This window comes from Sinohyriopsis cumingii, chromosome 7 (genome assembly GCF_028554795.1).
Source record: "Sinohyriopsis cumingii isolate HCF-2022 chromosome 7, ASM2855479v2, whole genome shotgun sequence".
Lineage (NCBI taxonomy): Eukaryota > Metazoa > Mollusca > Bivalvia > Unionida > Unionidae > Sinohyriopsis > Sinohyriopsis cumingii.
In genome coordinates this window covers 16736277-16756685 of record NC_142967.1, presented here as the reverse complement: position 1 = coordinate 16756685, position 20409 = coordinate 16736277, and the positions used below count along the sequence as shown (strand labels likewise).

The 20409-nt window shown below is 31.8% G+C and overlaps 1 protein-coding gene across 1 annotated transcript in view; it reads right to left on the bottom strand.

Annotated features, from left to right (window-relative positions):
- The window catches only part of LOC149794781 (poly [ADP-ribose] polymerase tankyrase-1-like), a 102365-nt gene that overhangs the window by 10032 nt on the left and 71924 nt on the right, over positions 1-20409 (bottom strand). The window contains exons 27-28 of the mRNA XM_089964430.1: positions 16403-16511; positions 15661-15817 (exon numbers count right to left, since the gene is read on the bottom strand). Coding sequence (XP_089820556.1) covers positions 15661-15817; positions 16403-16511 — 266 coding nt within the window. The remainder of the gene's footprint in view (positions 1-15660; positions 15818-16402; positions 16512-20409) is intronic.

The window sequence follows — 20409 nt, the reverse complement described above, 5'->3', positions numbered from 1 at the left end:
GTGTTGAATTCTTGTACTACAACATTAAAATGGATTAGAGATGGATGTGTTGAATTCTTGTAGTACAACATTAAAATGGATTAGAGATGGATATGTTGACTTCTTGTACTACAACATTAAAATGGATTAGAGATGGATGTGTTGACTTCTTGTAGTACAACATTAAAATGGATTAGAGATGGATGTATTGAATTCTTGTACTACAACATTAAAATGGATTAGAGATGGATGTGTTGACTTCTTGTACTACAACAATAAAATGGATTAGAGATGGATGTATTGAATTCTTGTAGTACAACAATAAAATGGATTAGAGATGGATGTATTGAATTCTTGTACTACAACAATAAAATGGATTAGAGATGGATGTACTGAATTCTTGTACTACAACATTAAAATGGATTAGAGATGGATGTGTTGAATTCTTGTACTACAACATTAAAATGGATTAGAGATGGATGTACTGAATTCTTGTACTACAACAATAAAATGGATTAGAGATGGATGTGTTGAATTCTTGTACTACAACATTAAAATGGATTAGAGATGGATGTGTTGAATTCTTGTACTACAACATTAAAATGGATTAGAGATGGATGTATTGAATTCTTGTAGTACAACATTAAAATGGATTAGAGATGGATGTGTTGACTTCTTGTAGTACAACATTAAAATGGATTAGAGATGGATGTATTGAATTCTTGTACTACAACATTAAAATGGATTAGAGATGGATGTATTGAATTCTTGTAGTACAACATTAAAATGGATTAGAGATGGATGTGTTGACTTCTTGTAGTACAACATTAAAATGGATTAGAGATGGATGTACTGAATTCTTGTACTACAACATTAAAATGGATTAGAGATGGATGTGTTGACTTCTTGTAGTACAACATTAAAATGGATTAGAGATGGATGTACTGAATTCTTGTACTACAACATTAAAATGGATTAGAGATGGATGTACTGAATTCTTGTACTACAACATTAAAATGGATTAGAGATGGATGTACTGAATTCTTGTACTACAACATTAAAATGGATTAGAGATGGATGTATTGAATTCTTGTACTACAACATTAAAATGGATTAGAGATGGATGTACTGAATTCTTGTACTACAACATTAAAATGGATTAGAGATGGATGTGTTGAATTCTTGTACTACAACATTAAAATGGATTAGAGATGGATGTACTGAATTCTTGTACTACAACATTAAAATGGATTAGAGATGGATGTATTGACTTCTTGTAGTACAACATTAAAATGGATTAGAGATGGATGTGTTGACTCCTTGTACAACATTAAAATGGATTAGAGATGGATGTATTGACTTCTTGTAGTACAACATTAAAATGGATTAGAGATGGATGTATTGAATTCTTGTACTAAAACATTAAAATGGATTAGAGATGGATGTGTTGACTTCTTGTAGTACAACATTAAAATGGATTAGAGATGGATGTACTGAATTCTTGTACTACAACATTAAAATGGATTCGAGATAGATGTTTTGAATTCTTGTACTACAACATTAAAATGGATTAGAGATGGATGTGTTGAATTCTTCTAGTACAACATTGAAATGGATTAGAGATGGATGTACTGAATTCTTGTACTACAACATTAAAATGGATTAGAGATGGATGTATTGAATTCTTGTACTAAAACATTAACATGGATTAGAGATGGATGTATTGAATTCTTGTACTAAAACATTAAAATGGATTAGAGATGGATGTGTTGACTTCTTGTACAACATTAAAATGGATTAGAGATGGATGTATTGAATTCTTGTACTAAAACATTAAAATGGATTAGAGATGGATGTGTTGACTTCTTGTACAACAACATTAAAATGGATTAGAGATGGATGTGTTGAATTCTTGTAATACAACATTAAAATGGATTAGAGATGGATGTGTTGAATTCTTGTACAACAACAATAAAATGGATTAGAGATGGATGTATTGAATTCTTGTACTACAACATTAAAATGGATTAGAGATGGATGTGTTGAATTCTTGTACTACAACATTAAAATGGATTAGAGATGGATGTGTTGACTTCTTGTAGTACAACATTAAAATGGATTAGTGATGGATGTGTTGAATTCTTGTAGTACAACATTAAAATGGATTAGAGATGGATGTGTTGAATTCTTGTACTACAACATTAAAATGGATTAGAGATGGATGTGTTGAATTCTTGTAGTACAACATTAAAATGGATTAGAGATGGATGTGTTGACTTCTTGTAGTACAACATTAAAATGGATTAGAGATGGATGTGTTGACTTCTTGTAGTACAACATTAAAATGGATTAGAGATGGATGTATTGAATTCTTGTAGTACAACAATAAAATGGATTAGAGATGGATGTACTGAATTCTTGTACTACAACATTAAAATGGATTAGAGATGGATGTGTTGAATTCTTGTACTACAACATTAAAATGGATTAGAGATGGATGTACTGAATTCTTGTACTACAACAATAAAATGGATTAGAGATGGATGTGTTGAATTCTTGTACTACAACATTAAAATGGATTAGAGATGGATGTATTGAATTCTTGTACTACAACATTAAAATGGATTAGAGATGGATGTATTGAATTCTTGTAGTACAACATTAAAATGGATTAGAGATGGATGTGTTGACTTCTTGTAGTACAACATTAAAATGGATTAGAGATGGATGTATTGAATTCTTGTACTACAACATTAAAATGGATTAGAGATGGATGTATTGAATTCTTGTAGTACAACATTAAAATGGATTAGAGATGGATGTGTTGACTTCTTGTAGTACAACATTAAAATGGATTAGAGATGGATGTACTGAATTCTTGTACTACAACATTAAAATGGATTAGAGATGGATGTGTTGACTTCTTGTAGTACAACATTAAAATGGATTAGAGATGGATGTACTGAATTCTTGTACTACAACATTAAAATGGATTAGAGATAGATGTACTGAATTCTTGTACTACAACATTAAAATGGATTAGAGATGGATGTACTGAATTCTTGTACTACAACATTAAAATGGATTAGAGATGGATGTATTGAATTCTTGTACTACAACATTAAAATGGATTAGAGATGGATGTACTGAATTCTTGTACTACAACATTAAAATGGATTAGAGATGGATGTGTTGAATTCTTGTACTACAACATTAAAATGGATTAGAGATGGATGTACTGAATTCTTGTACTACAACATTAAAATGGATTAGAGATGGATGTATTGACTTCTTGTAGTACAACATTAAAATGGATTAGAGATGGATGTGTTGACTTCTTGTACAACATTAAAATGGATTAGAGATGGATGTACTGAATTCTTGTACTACAACATTAAAATGGATTAGAGATGGATGTATTGACTTCTTGTAGTACAACATTAAAATGGATTAGAGATGGATGTATTGAATTCTTGTACTACAACATTAAAATGGATTAGAGATGGATGTACTGAATTCTTGTACTACAACATTAAAATGGATTAGAGATGGATGTGTTGAATTCTTGTACTACAACATTAAAATGGATTAGAGATGGATGTGTTGAATTCTTGTAATACAACATTAAAATGGATTAGAGATGGATGTATTGAATTCTTGTACTACAACATTAAAATGGATTAGAGATGGATGTGTTGAATTCTTGTAGTACAACATTAAAATGGATTAGAGATGGATGTATTGAATTCTTGTACTACAACATTAAAATGGATTAGAGATGGATGTATTGAATTCTTGTAGTACAACATTAAAATGGATTAGAGATGGATGTGTTGACTTCTTGTAGTACAACATTAAAATGGATTAGAGATGGATGTACTGAATTCTTGTACTACAACATTAAAATGGATTAGAGATGGATGTGTTGAATTCTTGTACTACAACATTAAAATGGATTAGAGATGGATGTATTGAATTCTTGTACTAAAACATTAAAATGGATTAGAGATGGATGTATTGAATTCTTGTACTAAAACATTAAAATGGATTAGAGATGGATGTGTTGACTTCTTGTACAACATTAAAATGGATTAGAGATGGATGTATTGAATTCTTGTACTAAACATTAAAATGGATTAGAGATGGATGTGTTGACTTCTTGTACAACATTAAAATGGATTAGAGATGGATGTATTGAATTCTTGTACTAAAACATTAAAATGGATTAGAGATGGATGTACTGAATTCTTGTACTACAACATTAAAATGGATTAGAGATGGATGTGTTGAATTCTTGTAGTACAACATTAAAATGGATTAGAGATGGATGTATTGAATTCTTGTACTAAAACATTAAAATGGATTAGAGATGGATGTGTTGACTTCTTGTAGTACAACATTAAAATGGATTAGAGATGGATGTACTGAATTCTTGTACTACAACATTAAAATGGATTCGAGATAGATGTTTTGAATTCTTGTACTACAACATTAAAATGGATTAGAGATGGATGTGTTGAATTCTTCTAGTACAACATTGAAATGGATTAGAGATGGATGTACTGAATTCTTGTACTACAACATTAAAATGGATTAGAGATGGATGTATTGAATTCTTGTACTAAAACATTAACATGGATTAGAGATGGATGTATTGAATTCTTGTACTAAAACATTAAAATGGATGAGAGATGGATGTGTTGACTTCTTGTACAACATTAAAATGGATTAGAGATGGATGTATTGAATTCTTGTACTAAAACATTAAAATGGATTAGAGATGGATGTGTTGACTTCTTGTACAACAACATTAAAATGGATTAGAGATGGATGTGTTGAATTCTTGTAATACAACATTAAAATGGATTAGAGATGGATGTGTTGAATTCTTGTACAACAACAATAAAATGGATTAGAGATGGATGTATTGAATTCTTGTACTACAACATTAAAATGGATTAGAGATGGATGTGTTGAATTCTTGTACTACAACATTAAAATGGATTAGAGATGGATGTGTTGACTTCTTGTAGTACAACATTAAAATGGATTAGAGATGAATGTGTTGAATTCTTGTAGTACAACATTAAAATGGATTAGAGATGGATGTGTTGAATTCTTGTACTACAACATTAAAATGGATTAGAGATGGATGTGTTGAATTCTTGTAGTACAACATTAAAATGGATTAGAGATGGATGTGTTGACTTCTTGTACTACAACATTAAAATGGATTAGAGATGGATGTGTTGACTTCTTGTAGTACAACATTAAAATGGATTAGAGATGGATGTATTGAATTCTTGTACTACAACATTAAAATGGATTAGAGATGGATGTGTTGACTTCTTGTACTACAACAATAAAATGGATTAGAGATGGATGTATTGAATTCTTGTAGTACAACAATAAAATGGATTAGAGATGGATGTATTGAATTCTTGTAGTACAACAATAAAATGGATTAGAGATGGATGTACTGAATTCTTGTACTACAACATTAAAATGGATTAGAGATGGATGTGTTGAATTCTTGTACTACAACATTAAAATGGATTAGAGATGGATGTGTTGAATTCTTGTACTACAACATTAAAATGGATTAGAGATGGATGTACTGAATTCTTGTACTACAACAATAAAATGGATTAGAGATGGATGTGTTGAATTCTTGTACTACAACATTAAAATGGATTAGAGATGGATGTGTTGAATTCTTCTAGTACAACATTGAAATGGATTCGAGATGGATGTGTTGAATTCTTGTACTACAACATTAAAATGGATTAGAGATGGATGTACTGAATTCTTGTACTACAATATTAAAATGGATTAGAGATGGATGTGTTGACTTCTTGTAATACAACATTAAAATGGATTAGAGATGGATGTGTTGACTTCTTGTAGTACAACATTAAAATGGATTAGAGATGGATGTATTGAATTCTTGTAGTACAACATTAAAATGGATTAGAGATGGATGTGTTGAATTCTTGTAGTACAACATTAAAATGGATTAGAGATGGATGTACTGAATTCTTGTAGTACAACATTAAAATGGATTAGAGATGGATGTATTGAATTCTTGTACTACAACATTAAAATGGATTAGAGATGGATGTGTTGAATTCTTGTACTACAACATTAAAATGGATTAGAGATGGATGTGTTGAATTCTTGTACTACAACATTAAAATGGATTAGAGATGGATGTATTGAATTCTTGTAGTACAACATTAAAATGGATTAGAGATGGATGTATTGACTTCTTGTACAACATTAAAATGGATTAGAGATGGATGTATTGAATTCTTGTACTACAACATTAAAATGGATTAGAGATGGATGTGTTGAATTCTTGTACTACAACATTAAAATGGATTAGAGATGGATGTACTGAATTCTTGTACTACAACATTAAAATGGATTAGAGATGGATGTGTTGAATTCTTGTACTACAACATTAAAATGGATTAGAGATGGATGTGTTGACTTCTTGTAGTACAACATTAAAATGGATTAGAGATGGATGTACTGAATTCTTGTACTACAACATTAAAATGGATTAGAGATGGATGTGTTGAATTCTTGTACTACAACATTAAAATGGATTAGAGATGGATGTATTGAATTCTTGTACTACAACATTAAAATGGATTCGAGATGGATGTGTTGAATTCTTGTACTACAACATTAAAATGGATTAGAGATGGATGTGTTGAATTCTTCTAGTACAACACTGAAATGGATTAGAGATGGATGTGTTGAATTCTTGTACTACAACATTAAAATGGATTAGAGATGGATGTATTGAATTCTTGTACTACAACATTAAAATGGATTAGAGATGGATGTGTTGAATTCTTGTACTACAACATTAAAATGGATTAGAGATGGATGTACTGACTTCTTGTAATACAACATTAAAATGGATTAGAGATGGATGTGTTGACTTCTTGTAATACAACATTAAAATGGATTAGAGATGGATGTGTTGAATTCTTGTACAACAACATTAAAATGGATTAGAGATGGATGTGTTGAATTCTTGTACAACAACATTAAAATGGATTAGAGATGGATGTGTTGAATTCTTGTACAACAACATTAAAATGGATTAGAGATGGATGTGTTGACTTCTTGTAGTACAACATTAAAATGGATTAGAGATGGATGTACTGAATTCTTGTAGTACAACATTAAAATGGATTAGAGATGATGTATTGAATTCTTGTACTACAACATTAAAATGGATTAGAGATGGATGTGTTGACTTCTTGTACAACAACATTAAAATGGATTAGAGATGGATGTGTTGACTTCTTGTACAACAACATTAAAATGGATTAGAGATGGATGTACTGAATTCTTGTAGTACAACATTAAAATGGATTAGAGATGGATGTACTGAATTCTTGTAGTACAACATTAAAATGGATTAGAGATGGATGTACTGAATTCTTGTACTACAACATTAAAATGGATTAGAGATGGATGTGTTGAATTCTTGTAATACAACATTAAAATGGATTAGAGATGGATGTGTTGAATTCTTGTACAACAACATTAAAATGGATTAGAGATGGATGTGTTGACTTCTTGTAGTACAACATTAAAATGGATTAGAGATGGATGTACTGAATTCTTGTACTACAACATTAAAATGGATTAGAGATGGATGTGTTGAATTCTTGTAGTACAACATTAAAATGGATTAGAGATGGATGTATTGAATTCTTGTACTACAACATTAAAATGGATTAGAGATGGATGTGTTGACTTCTTGTACTACAACATTAAAATGGATTAGAGATGGATGTGTTGAATTCTTGTACTACAACATGAAAATGGATTAGAGATGGATGTATTGAATTCTTGTACTACAACATTAAAATGGATCAGAGGTGGATGTGTTGAATTCTTGTAATACAACATTAAAATGGATTAGAGATGGATGTGTTGAATTCTTGTACAACAACATTAAAATGGATTAGAGATGGATGTGTTGACTTCTTGTAGTACAACATTAAAATGGATTAGAGATGGATGTACTGAATTCTTGTAATACAACATTAAAATGGATTAGAGATGGATGTACTGAATTCTTGTACTACAACATTAAAATGGATTAGAGATGGATGTATTGAATTCTTGTACTACAACAATAAAATGGATTAGAGATGGATGTGTTGAATTCTTGTAGTACAACATTAAAATGGATTAGAGATGGATGTGTTGACTTCTTGTACTACAACATTAAAATGGATTAGAGATGGATGTGTTGACTTCTTGTAGTACAACATTAAAATGGATTAGAGATGGATGTATTGAATTCTTGTACTACAACATTAAAATGGATTAGAGATGGATGTGTTGACTTCTTGTACTACAACAATAAAATGGATTAGAGATGGATGTATTGAATTCTTGTAGTACAACAATAAAATGGATTAGAGATGGATGTATTGAATTCTTGTACTACAACAATAAAATGGATTAGAGATGGATGTACTGAATTCTTGTACTACAACATTAAAATGGATTAGAGATGGATGTGTTGAATTCTTGTACTACAACATTAAAATGGATTAGAGATGGATGTGTTGAATTCTTGTACTACAACATTAAAATGGATTAGAGATGGATGTACTGAATTCTTGTACTACAACAATAAAATGGATTAGAGATGGATGTGTTGAATTCTTGTACTACAACATTAAAATGGATTAGAGATGGATGTGTTGAATTCTTCTAGTACAACATTGAAATGGATTCGAGATGGATGTGTTGAATTCTTGTACTACAACATTAAAATGGATTAGAGATGGATGTACTGAATTCTTGTACTACAATATTAAAATGGATTAGAGATGGATGTGTTGACTTCTTGTAATACAACATTAAAATGGATTAGAGATGGATGTGTTGACTTCTTGTAGTACAACATTAAAATGGATTAGAGATGGATGTATTGAATTCTTGTAGTACAACATTAAAATGGATTAGAGATGGATGTGTTGAATTCTTGTAGTACAACATTAAAATGGATTAGAGATGGATGTACTGAATTCTTGTAGTACAACATTAAAATGGATTAGAGATGGATGTATTGAATTCTTGTACTACAACATTAAAATGGATTAGAGATGGATGTGTTGAATTCTTGTACTACAACATTAAAATGGATTAGAGATGGATGTGTTGAATTCTTGTACTACAACATTAAAATGGATTAGAGATGGATGTATTGAATTCTTGTAGTACAACATTAAAATGGATTAGAGATGGATGTATTGACTTCTTGTACAACATTAAAATGGATTAGAGATGGATGTATTGAATTCTTGTACTACAACATTAAAATGGATTAGAGATGGATGTGTTGAATTCTTGTACTACAACATTAAAATGGATTAGAGATGGATGTACTGAATTCTTGTACTACAACATTAAAATGGATTAGAGATGGATGTGTTGAATTCTTGTACTACAACATTAAAATGGATTAGAGATGGATGTGTTGACTTCTTGTAGTACAACATTAAAATGGATTAGAGATGGATGTACTGAATTCTTGTACTACAACATTAAAATGGATTAGAGATGGATGTGTTGAATTCTTGTACTACAACATTAAAATGGATTAGAGATGGATGTATTGAATTCTTGTACTACAACATTAAAATGGATTCGAGATGGATGTGTTGAATTCTTGTACTACAACATTAAAATGGATTAGAGATGGATGTGTTGAATTCTTCTAGTACAACATTGAAATGGATTAGAGATGGATGTGTTGAATTCTTGTACTACAACATTAAAATGGATTAGAGATGGATGTATTGAATTCTTGTACTACAACATTAAAATGGATTAGAGATGGATGTGTTGAATTCTTGTACTACAACATTAAAATGGATTAGAGATGGATGTACTGACTTCTTGTAATACAACATTAAAATGGATTAGAGATGGATGTGTTGACTTCTTGTAATACAACATTAAAATGGATTAGAGATGGATGTGTTGAATTCTTGTACAACAACATTAAAATGGATTAGAGATGGATGTGTTGAATTCTTGTACAACAACATTAAAATGGATTAGAGATGGATGTGTTGAATTCTTGTACAACAACATTAAAATGGATTAGAGATGGATGTGTTGACTTCTTGTAGTACAACATTAAAATGGATTAGAGATGGATGTACTGAATTCTTGTAGTACAACATTAAAATGGATTAGAGATGATGTATTGAATTCTTGTACTACAACATTAAAATGGATTAGAGATGGATGTGTTGACTTCTTGTACAACAACATTAAAATGGATTAGAGATGGATGTGTTGACTTCTTGTACAACAACATTAAAATGGATTAGAGATGGATGTACTGAATTCTTGTAGTACAACATTAAAATGGATTAGAGATGGATGTACTGAATTCTTGTAGTACAACATTAAAATGGATTAGAGATGGATGTACTGAATTCTTGTACTACAACATTAAAATGGATTAGAGATGGATGTGTTGAATTCTTGTAATACAACATTAAAATGGATTAGAGATGGATGTGTTGAATTCTTGTACAACAACATTAAAATGGATTAGAGATGGATGTGTTGACTTCTTGTAGTACAACATTAAAATGGATTAGAGATGGATGTACTGAATTCTTGTACTACAACATTAAAATGGATTAGAGATGGATGTGTTGAATTCTTGTAGTACAACATTAAAATGGATTAGAGATGGATGTATTGAATTCTTGTACTACAACATTAAAATGGATTAGAGATGGATGTGTTGACTTCTTGTACTACAACATTAAAATGGATTAGAGATGGATGTGTTGAATTCTTGTACTACAACATTAAAATGGATTAGAGATGGATGTATTGAATTCTTGTACTACAACATTAAAATGGATTAGAGATGGATGTGTTGAATTCTTGTACTAGAACATTAAAATGGATCAGAGGTGGATGTGTTGAATTCTTGTAATACAACATTAAAATGGATTAGAGATGGATGTGTTGAATTCTTGTACAACAACATTAAAATGGATTAGAGATGGATGTGTTGACTTCTTGTAGTACAACATTAAAATGGATTAGAGATGGATGTACTGAATTCTTGTAATACAACATTAAAATGGATTAGAGATGGATGTACTGAATTCTTGTACTACAACATTAAAATGGATTAGAGATGGATGTATTGAATTCTTGTACTACAACAATAAAATGGATTAGAGATGGATGTACTGAATTCTTGTACTACAACATTAAAATGGATTAGAGATGGATGTGTTGAATTCTTGTACTACAACATTAAAATGGATTAGAGATGGATGTGTTGAATTCTTGTAGTACAACATTAAAATGGATTAGAGATGGATGTACTGAATTCTTGTAGTACAACATTAAAATGGATTAGAGATGGATGTACTGAATTCTTCTAGTACAACATTAAAATGGATTAGAGATGGATGTATTGAATTCTTGTACTACAACATTAAAATGGATTAGAGATGGATGTATTGAATTCTTGTACTACAACAATAAAATGGATTAGAGATGGATGTACTGAATTCTTGTAGTACAACATTAAAATGGATTAGAGATAGATGTACTGAATTCTTCTAGTACAACATTAAAATGGATTAGAGATGGATGTATTGAATTCTTGTAGTACAACATTAAAATGGATTAGAGATGGATGTATTGAATTCTTGTACTACAACATTAAAATGGATTAGAGATGGATGTATTGAATTCTTGTAGTACAACATTAAAATGGATTAGAGATGGATGTGTTGACTTCTTGTAGTACAACATTAAAATGGATTAGAGATGGATGTACTGAATTCTTGTACTACAACATTAAAATGGATTAGAGATGGATGTGTTGACTTCTTGTAGTACAACATTAAAATGGATTAGAGATGGATGTACTGAATTCTTGTACTACAACATTAAAATGGATTAGAGATGGATGTACTGAATTCTTGTACTACAACATTAAAATGGATTAGAGATGGATGTACTGAATTCTTGTACTACAACATTAAAATGGATTAGAGATGGATGTATTGAATTCTTGTACTACAACATTAAAATGGATTAGAGATGGATGTACTGAATTCTTGTACTACAACATTAAAATGGATTAGAGATGGATGTGTTGAATTCTTGTACTACAACATTAAAATGGATTAGAGATGGATGTACTGAATTCTTGTACTACAACATTAAAATGGATTAGAGATGGATGTATTGACTTCTTGTAGTACAACATTAAAATGGATTAGAGATGGATGTGTTGACTCCTTGTACAACATTAAAATGGATTAGAGATGGATGTATTGACTTCTTGTAGTACAACATTAAAATGGATTAGAGATGGATGTATTGAATTCTTGTACTAAAACATTAAAATGGATTAGAGATGGATGTGTTGACTTCTTGTAGTACAACATTAAAATGGATTAGAGATGGATGTACTGAATTCTTGTACTACAACATTAAAATGGATTCGAGATAGATGTTTTGAATTCTTGTACTACAACATTAAAATGGATTAGAGATGGATGTGTTGAATTCTTCTAGTACAACATTGAAATGGATTAGAGATGGATGTACTGAATTCTTGTACTACAACATTAAAATGGATTAGAGATGGATGTATTGAATTCTTGTACTAAAACATTAACATGGATTAGAGATGGATGTATTGAATTCTTGTACTAAAACATTAAAATGGATTAGAGATGGATGTGTTGACTTCTTGTACAACATTAAAATGGATTAGAGATGGATGTATTGAATTCTTGTACTAAAACATTAAAATGGATTAGAGATGGATGTGTTGACTTCTTGTACAACAACATTAAAATGGATTAGAGATGGATGTGTTGAATTCTTGTAATACAACATTAAAATGGATTAGAGATGGATGTGTTGAATTCTTGTACAACAACAATAAAATGGATTAGAGATGGATGTATTGAATTCTTGTACTACAACATTAAAATGGATTAGAGATGGATGTGTTGAATTCTTGTACTACAACATTAAAATGGATTAGAGATGGATGTGTTGACTTCTTGTAGTACAACATTAAAATGGATTAGTGATGGATGTGTTGAATTCTTGTAGTACAACATTAAAATGGATTAGAGATGGATGTGTTGAATTCTTGTACTACAACATTAAAATGGATTAGAGATGGATGTGTTGACTTCTTGTAGTACAACATTAAAATGGATTAGAGATGGATGTGTTGACTTCTTGTAGTACAACATTAAAATGGATTAGAGATGGATGTATTGAATTCTTGTAGTACAACAATAAAATGGATTAGAGATGGATGTACTGAATTCTTGTACTACAACATTAAAATGGATTAGAGATGGATGTGTTGAATTCTTGTACTACAACATTAAAATGGATTAGAGATGGATGTACTGAATTCTTGTACTACAACAATAAAATGGATTAGAGATGGATGTGTTGAATTCTTGTACTACAACATTAAAATGGATTAGAGATGGATGTGTTGAATTCTTGTACTACAACATTAAAATGGATTAGAGATGGATGTATTGAATTCTTGTAGTACAACATTAAAATGGATTAGAGATGGATGTGTTGACTTCTTGTAGTACAACATTAAAATGGATTAGAGATGGATGTATTGAATTCTTGTACTACAACATTAAAATGGATTAGAGATGGATGTATTGAATTCTTGTAGTACAACATTAAAATGGATTAGAGATGGATGTACTGAATTCTTCTAGTACAACATTAAAATGGATTAGAGATGGATGTACTGAATTCTTCTAGTACAACATTAAAATGGATTAGAGATGGATGTATTGAATTCTTGTACTACAACATTAAAATGGATTAGAGATGGATGTATTGAATTCTTGTACTACAACAATAAAATGGATTAGAGATGGATGTACTGAATTCTTGTAGTACAACATTAAAATGGATTAGAGATAGATGTACTGAATTCTTCTAGTACAACATTAAAATGGATTAGAGATGGATGTATTGAATTCTTGTACTACAACATTAAAATGGATTAGAGATGGATGTATTGAATTCTTGTACTACAACATTAAAATGGATTAGAGATGGATGTGTTGAATTCTTGTACTAAAACATTAAAATGGATCAGAGGTGAACATATTGACATACTGACTGCAGAAATACATATACAAACAAGCAATATTACCCATTCTTGTTATACATACTGACTGCAGAAATACAGATATACAAACAAGCAATATTACTCATTCTTGTTATACATACTGACTGCAGAAATACAGATATACAAACAAGCAATATTCCCCATTCTTGTTATACAGATATACAAACAAGCAATATTACCCATTTTTGTTATCACTAAGAGGCATGAAAACTTGAATGAAATTCTTGGAACAGGAATGCACTCCCCTAAGACTGAGTGCAAAACATAACTAGAAATACAGGAGTATGGACTGTATACTCATAACACATTTGTGCTGACACAGTGAAATTATCCCTATATTTTCACTAAGAAAAGGTGGTAAGAATGTATTGGGGAAAATTACATTAAGGTTATGGCCAGCAGATTAATCATACATAATTTTCATGGTCCCACATGGTGACATGAGGTGCTTTCTGAAATGGAGAATCCCACGTAACTTTTAAAAACCCCACAAAACCATGGACATGTTTCCACTAACCCTGTAACCCAAGATTAAACATGGTATCAAAGAAATGACAGAAATAACACATGCAAGAGTTGTTTCCTGGGATCAAACTGTTTTGCATCTCTACTTTAAGAGTACATGGTGACTGTTAAAGGGCAAACAAACTTGCAAATTTCGTGCATCATGTCAAAGGTAATTGCTACTTCCATATTAGTCAAAGTTTTTGCTGACTATTTCTAGCCATTACAATATATTTGGACAGTTATGTTTGGGTAGCCCTCCTGAAAACACAGAATTCAACAAAGCCATCGGGGCTTCCATAAGTAAGCTACCTTACACTGAACCCTACCTGCCTGAAATTGATATGAGCATTAATTTTAGACCACAACTTTAACACAATTTTTATCTTGAATAAGCCAGTATATGAGCCAATTATCCAATAAACAGATTCCTCTCTGTGATACAGCATTGCTTAATATCATGACCATCAAATTTCATTGCCTACTTATTCAAAAACAATTAAATTATGGGCCTTTACCATTCTTATGTGTGATCATATAACCTCAGATGTGAATGAAAATATAGGCTGTAACATATTGGAACAAGTCAGCAAACAATGTAAGAAAATGCAGAGTATAAGGCCCAGTTTGTAAACGTATATTTTATTTGAGTATTGCTAAGTAAAGAGATAAAATGTTTTAATTTTTTTATGTCTGAGGAAACAGATCCTCTTCCTATTGATTTCATGCTAATGTAGCTCAATGTAAGGTTGCTTAACTCTGCTAGGCTTAGTCCTATCATATGCTGCAACCATGTGGTTGTGGAGAATTCCAACTTTTCAAAACAAATTGCACCCCTACTCCAACAACTTTGGATGAATATCAAATCATGGAGCAGAAAACTTGGACTACTTTCAGCCAGCCTCTTTCTCTAATTTGTACGTCCAAATATTGTCTCAAAAAAACCTTACCTGTTCACCCCTGTATACAACATACTCCGGATAACACAGCCCCCCTGTGCTTGGACGTCCTATCACAGAATGGTGGCCAGGTGGGGCATGGGCCATACGTATTGCACTGAACTGAAGGAAGGATTTACCTAGTGTTACTCGACACAGCAATAATTGCCTGAAATATAAATGGACAACGATAACAGCACCTGAATGTAAAGAAAAGTTCTAAGTGGTCTTTTCTACAGAATCAAAGGAAATACTATTAAAATAATAGTAAACATGTCCAAATTCAATCTCTCTGGATATCACTATTTTTATTTGGTTCAAAAAGTAATCCTGCCTGTTTTTACAGTTCAAATGTTCCATGTACCATTCCTAAATGAATCTATAAATGCAATTTAGGTGTAGTGATTCTCAAAATAATAAAAGAAACACTTGATTTGTCTCCAGAGGTCTGTATCAAGTTGCTCAAACTTAAGAAATCAATATTTGACAGCTATGAAATAATGAGGAAAGGATTATATGCAATGTTTTCAAGTAATTATTCAAGACTATGTATTGTCTGCACCTTGCAGTTGAAAAAAAATGTTTGGAGGCTCTTACAAAAAAAAAACAATATGCCAACAAGTTTATTTTTTATCGGTCAGACAGATTCTGAACTACAACAAAAAAACATCCAACACTTTAATGTTGACCAACCTAGCTGGAATAGAAGATGCATGAACTGAAACTAAAAACTGGGAATTTAAGAAGTCCTTACCTTTGACAGATATAACATGATCTGTCTTTGTGTATCTGACATCCTGTTCCTCCTCCTATACCATACACATACTGATTACTTTTGGAGGAGTTTTCTGCAAAGTAAATACCTGAAAGAGAGACACAGCTATCAAGATAAAGCTATCAATAAGATTCCACAGTAAATTATATAAACATACCAAATGGGTGATATTGACAAGACTGTAGAATACTTTACGATAAGAATTTGAACTATTATGAATGGGTGTCATGCAAAGGGCCCTTCTCATTAAATTTACTCCCTAGGGCCTATACTATTGAACTTTTGTTGGGAAACCCAAAATTTACCTGAAATCCAAGTCCTTAGTAAAGTTGTACAACAGAATCTCAAGAGCCATAACTCTTCCAATTGATAATGTGGAATGTTAGAATTTAAATTAATGAAGGGTCTAATCAATATAAAGCTGCATGTCAACAGTCTTTGGACAAGTAATGCAGCAAAAACCATATTCAGGAGGACAGATAATATAAGCCATTACTCCTGTAAAGTCATGGAATGTTAGAGATTACACTTATTCAAGGCAATGTCACTAGAAACGTGAAAACTAAATCGGACTCAAATCCAAGAATCCTTATTAAAATTATAGTTGGGAGGATAGGTAATCTGGGGAATAAGTAATACTTGGAATACAAGCAGAATCCCAAATGTGGCTTAATTCTAACAAACTCTGGTAAAGTTAACTGGTGGAAATCAAAGTCAAGAGGCAAAGCAATCAAGGGGCCATAACTCCTGTAAATTCTATGTGTGTGTGTGTGTGTGTGTGTGATTAGGATTTTTACCATAGCTTTAACAATTTTTCAGTCATATCACTATGATGTCTGCAGTGTGTCAGTCTATAGTGATGTCTAGCACTGAGGCATCTAACAAACTTTGGTAAAGTTAACTGGTGGAAATCAAAGTCAAGAGGCAAAGCAATCAAGGGGCCATAACTCCTGTAAATTCTGTGTATGTGTGTGTGTGTGTGATTAGGACTTTTACCATAGCTTTAACAATTTTTCAGTCATATCACTATGATGTCTACAGTGTGTCAGTTTATAGTGATGTCTAGCACTGGGGCATCATGCTGCAGACATGCAGTATGATGCCCCACCCAGTAACATTATCCTGACACTAGGCCAACCAGTCCTAACACTAACCTCTTAATGCTGAGCGCCTAGCGAGGCAGCTGTTAGAACTGTTTTTGTAAGTCTTTGGTATGACTTGGCCAGGGTTTGAACCCACAAACTTTTGCTTCCAAAGCAGATGCTCTAACCACTAGGCCACTGGTGCGGTGTAAATTTTGTAATGGAATGCTAAAAATTAAAGATATTCAAGGTCAATATAATATCAATATAAATCCTTAAGCCAAATTTGGTTGGAAGCCAGCAATTCCTTGTAAAACAATGCTCTGGAAACCAAAGACATGAGATAACAGGCAGCATGGGTGAATAATTGCTGTAACTGATATCAAGTAAGGTTGGAAATTAATCTGTACAAGTCCTTATCAGTACAGAGCTACAGGTCAAACTGGTGTGAATCAAACAATACCAGGTAAAGTTATGCTACCAAAACCAAAGTCAGACAGACAATCTGGGAATATAATTCCACTAAATGATGACAAAGGATGCTAGAAATCGAACCCTTTCAAGGTCTCATCACTGCACACCAAATTTGGTTAAATTCCAATGATTCCAAGTCATCTTGTGGAAACCAAACTGCTGACAAACAGAGGGACAACTCTACTGGCAACCAGACAGATGTATGGGCAAAAAGACAAGTGTATGGCCAACCAGACATGTATTGTCAACCAGGCAACTGTATGGACAATCAGACAGATGTATTGACAACCTGACGATTGTATGGACAACCACACAACTGTATGGACAACCATACAAATGTATTGTCAACCAGACAACTGTATGGACAACCAGAGAGATGTGTTGACAACCAGACAATTGTATGGACAACCAGATAGATGTGTTGACAACCAGACAACTGTATGGACAACCAGACAGATGTATTGACAACCAGACAATTGTATAGACAACCAGACAGATGTGTTGACAACCAGACAACTGTATGGACAACCAGACAGATGTATTGACAACCGGACAAGTGAACATGGTTACTATCAGTTTCCAGTGATTTTGGTGAGTGGAACCCTAAGAAGTCTATTCCAGATACTAGAAGGCACGAGTATTTATCCTGAGTCCACAATCAAAGCAATGCAATAAAATGTGACTTAACACCAAGGTCAGAACACCACAGAATGACTGTCTTTGCTCATAATGATTCATACAAAATATCAAGAAAGTCCATACAGAGGTTTAGAAAATATAAACAAATGAAAAAAATCTTAATGGAACTTTTTCTAAGACTAAACAACCTATACACAGAATAGGTTATCAGTTTTATTCACAGGTGACATCATTAATATTTCTGTTCATTAAAAGAGACTGATTTTATTTAGTACATCTGACCATATTCCATTAATTAAGGAACAGATGTAGCATAATCAAACAGTTAGTTTAGCACAAATAATTTAAATAGATCACCATTTACCAACTAGTCATATGTTAATAAAATAATACAAATAATACAAAATATACAACCACCTAGCTACTAGTCACATGTTAATAAAATAATACAAATGTTGAAAATTTGCCTTATAGTAATTTAAAAACATTAGGAAAAATTCCAACAAGTTTAAGCATTAAACTACTTCACCTAGCTGGAATTATTCTACAGTGATATTATCATCAGCCAGATTGTCTCTAGTTGCATTTTTACATTTATTTAGCAACCCTTGATTCTATTCTGTAATATAACTATCAGCTGCTGCCATCATCATTTATCTGGACATTTTTTTTGTTCACAATGCCACAGATCCTCTAAAAACCAGTGTTAAACTGATATACTGCCAGTACAGCTTTGCTAATATTTCCCATTTTTCTTAAGAGTTTCCTGGCATGATCTGCCACAGATATTGGAAGTCCATGTTTCACAATAAGTTATGCAACTGTAGTGTGCAGGAGTCATAAAATATGAACTTGTTTTACCACTAGATTCCACAGCTTTTGCCACAGTAATGTACTTCTTAGTAGAAACATGTCTGTCACTGATGCCTCCATAGCTACTGATAATGCCTATCTGAAAATTTGGCACAAACATGAGCTTTCACCCAAGCATGATTTAACAATTACATATGGGTAAGTTGGTGCATATTTCTGACATTATTTGTTTGATTTTCATCTTGGCTTTACATTTGGTTATGTTTGGTTGTACGTATTTTTCTTCGTATCATCCAACAATCTTATACTTTTAATGTAATGCCACCATGATTATATATGCTTACTGGAAGGTCATAATTTTATAAATGGCTGTCAATGCTCTCAATGAAACAAAGGTAATAAATATGGCGATGACATGCTCTCACAGAGTTTTCCCCACATTCTCAAGAATACAAGACAAGAAAACAGCTTTTAGATTCTGAAATCAATATTTTGTAAGTTTGAGACATAAAAATCACAATTTTCAACAGCATATTCTAAATGGAGAATTATGGTTCTGAAACCAGAATGATTCCGGCAAAACCAGAATTGATGGCAGGTATGCTATAGGAGCAAGGGACTAGCATTGTGTCAGAATGAATTGCTTTAGCTTCATAATAATTTCTCCAAAGTATGAAGGATATCCATCAAGGGATTCCGGAAATATATGCAAAAAAACTTTTAAAAACTGTAACATAAATTTTAAAAGATTGTGTCTTTATTAAATGTGTTGTACAAAGAATGGTCTTAGTTTCATAGCCAAGTATAAGAATCTATAAAAGTGAATATAAGCAAATGAAAAAACTGTAACCAAAACCTTAATGTAAATTTTCTGTTACTGGGACCTTGACCCCATGGTAAAAAAGGCAAGCAAGTAAAATTATTGACTGTTTTAGCTTGATGATGATTCATGCTGATCATGATGTGCAAAATGAAAAA